At 43.3% G+C, this 3,000-nt stretch overlaps 1 protein-coding gene across 1 annotated transcript; it reads right to left on the bottom strand.

Annotated features, from left to right (window-relative positions):
• Window positions 1-1,422: 1,422 nt before the first annotated feature.
• NCBP2L (nuclear cap binding protein subunit 2 like) lies at window positions 1,423-2,111 on the bottom strand. Its single transcript, XM_047765332.1, has one exon. It carries the CDS (start codon window positions 2,052-2,054, stop codon window positions 1,596-1,598), a length of 459 nt encoding a protein of 152 aa, XP_047621288.1. The 5' UTR covers window positions 2,055-2,111; the 3' UTR covers window positions 1,423-1,595.
• Window positions 2,112-3,000: the final 889 nt, after the last annotated feature.

The raw sequence follows: 3,000 nt of genomic DNA, 5'->3' as shown, positions 1-3,000 counted from the left end.
ATGAGGATGATCTAGGCATGCAGCAGAGCCCCCAGGCAATCGGCCATGGAAACGTAGTGTGAGGAATGGACTTCAGTGATTTCAGGGCACTAAGGCTTTGGGGGTTGTTTGTTACTGCAGCATAACCTAACCTATGTTATGGAACAACAGAAAATGTAAGCAACGTGCTGTCAACTATATTGAGAGTGTGGAGAGAAGTGCCAGTTGGGGTGTAAATGAACTAACTCTTCATCTATGAAAGCAGGGAGTCAGTAAACGACGTTTAAAATGAAAATAGAAGTTCCCTGGTGGCTCAGCCAGTTAAGGAGCCAGCAGCATCATCTCTGTGGCTCTGGTTACTGCTCTGGCACAAGTTCAGCCCCTGGCCTGTAACTTCCACAGGCCATGGGCTTGGCCAAAAAAACAAAAAAGAAAAACAAGAAAAGAAACAGTATAAGCAGTCGTGTTATTTAGAAATATGGAGGAAACTACCAGGAAACAAACAAACAAAAACCCTGCTAAAATAATTGAAAGTTATTACCCAGGGAGTGGGCTTGGGGTTGGAAGAGGTAGGGCAGGGAGATTTTTATTTTTATTATACATTCTTTCAGATATTATTTTTTTTATTTTTTTAGGGCCGCACCCGTGGCATATGGAGGTTCCCAGGCTAGGGGTCTAATCGAAGCTGAGCTGCTGGCCTACACCACAGCCACAGCAACGCCAGATCCAAGCCGCGTCTTCAACCTACACCACAGTTCATGGCAACACCAGATCCTTAACCCACTGAGCAAGGCCAGGGATTGAACCTGCAACCTCATGGCTCCTAGCTGAATTCGTTTCCGTTGCACCACGACAGGAACTCCCTCTTTCAGATTTTTAATATTTTAACTAAATGCGTTTGTATTCCTTTAATGATTTTTTAAAATTTCTAATTATTTGACTTTATTTTATTTGACTAAAATCCAATCATTTCAGGTCCTGGGAACATGGTCATAAAATCCAGGTGAGGAGTTCCTGTCATGGCTCAGTGGTTAGCAAATCCGACTAGTATCCATGAGGACGCGGGTTCGATCCATGGCCTTGCTCAGTGGGTTAAGGATCCGGCGTTGCATGAGCTGTGGTGTAGGTCACAGACGTGGCTTGGATCCCGCATTGCTGTGGCTGTGGTGTAGGCCGGTGGCTACAGTTCCGATTCGACTCCTAGCCTGGGAACCTCCATATGCCCTGGGTGTGGCCCTAAAAGACAAAAGACAAAAAAAAAAAAAAAAAAAAGCCAGCTGAAATCTTCTGAAAAGGAAGTTGTGTTTTGGTTGACTCACATCTCTCACACCCTAATTTATTCCTGAAGAACACTTCACTTTTGACCATCTGATGGTCAAACTAGTAATCTGAAAACCAGCCTCAAAATTAACACAAGAACAAGAGAATATTTTTATGCTATTTAATAATGTTTCTGAGAGACAAATACATCAAAAGGGTTTCCACCCAGCCAATAAAGTGATTTAAATTTGTTGTAAAATGGGCTATTTGCTGACGTGTTGTTTTTCTTTAATAGAATTTTTGAGGGGTTGGAGCTGCGAGGTTTTTCTCTGGTGGATTTTTCTCCTACCACGGGTCTAAGCCTGACTTCCAAAGCCTCCTCTACCAACATTGGCGTCTTCACGAAATTCATCTCTTACCTGGCCCCCACACCTGCCATGGGCATACTGTCTGCCCTCTTTAAAACCTATATCCCATTTTGTGTGGATAATACGGTCATCTAGGAGGGTCCCATTTAGGAATCGCATGGCATTTTCGGCATCGGCTCTGAGATGGTATTCTACAAAACAGAAACCACATGCTGTTTTCTTTATATTATCCAGGCCCATAAAGACATTCCTGACATCACCACACCTACTAAAGAGCTCAAATATTTGCTCTTCAGTTGTATAAATGGAAAGATTCTCCACATACAGTGTGGAGCTTTCCATCAGTAATTTTTCATGCTCTTCGTTGTCGCCACGAAACTGCTGGTCCTGGTACTGGCTCAGCTCCGGGCAGGAGTTGCTGCGCGGAATTGTCAGGTCATTGGACATAGTGCCCCGTGGGTGCCGTGAGGGCCGCAGTTCCGGATCCAGGTCAGCAGCAGTAACACCACCAAAAAAAAAAAAAAAAAAAACAATCAAACCCTAAAGTGAATTTTAAAAAAGTAAAGTTATGAGGAGGGAAACAGAAATGCAAACCTAAGTGTATGTCTAAGAGGGTTGTGCACAGACACCTCAGCTCTTGATCATGGAGATTGCATCAAGGCAAACCCCAAATGGCAAGTTCCAAGCCCCAGGAACATGGTCACAACGTCCAATTGTGCAAGTCTTCCTGAAAAGAAAGTTAGGCTGCCTTTGGTTGACTCAGATCTTACACATCTCATCTGTTACCAAGAAACACATTTCCTAACAGTAGCCTCTGGAAAAATACAGCATAAAACAGCCAAATGGATTGAATTTTCATGGATAACAAGCACAACTATGGTGTCTGATTGAGGGCTAGGCATCAGATAAATCACAGACATAATCAGGGTCAAAGCACAAATACAGTTGTCACTTACTCTCTCGTAATTTAAAATAATCCATTTTTAATTCAACTCTATAATATGGAAAGTAATGTATTGGATTGTTAGATCAGGCAAAGAGCCCCCATATACCATCAAGTACTGAAGAATAAAAATGAGGACTTCCATTGCGGCTCAGCAGTAAGGAACCTGACTAGTGTCCATGGGAACGTGCATTCAATCCCTGGCGTCACTCAGGGGGTTAAAGGATCCGGCGTTGCCATGAGCTGTGGTGTAGGTAGCAGACTTGGATCGGATCCCGCATGGCTGTGGCCGAGGCTGGTAGCTTCAGCTCTGATTCGACCTCTAGCCTGGGAACTTCCATATCCTGTGGGTGTGCGCCCCCACAAAAAAAAAAAAAAAGAATAAAAATGAAAACTCCCTGGCATCATAAATCGGACCTAAATTAAGATTAGATGTTATTAGAAATAATT

This window comes from Phacochoerus africanus, chromosome X (assembly GCF_016906955.1).
Source record: "Phacochoerus africanus isolate WHEZ1 chromosome X, ROS_Pafr_v1, whole genome shotgun sequence".
Taxonomy (NCBI): Eukaryota; Metazoa; Chordata; class Mammalia; order Artiodactyla; family Suidae; genus Phacochoerus; species Phacochoerus africanus.
This window is presented reverse-complemented; position numbering and strand designations above follow the sequence as displayed.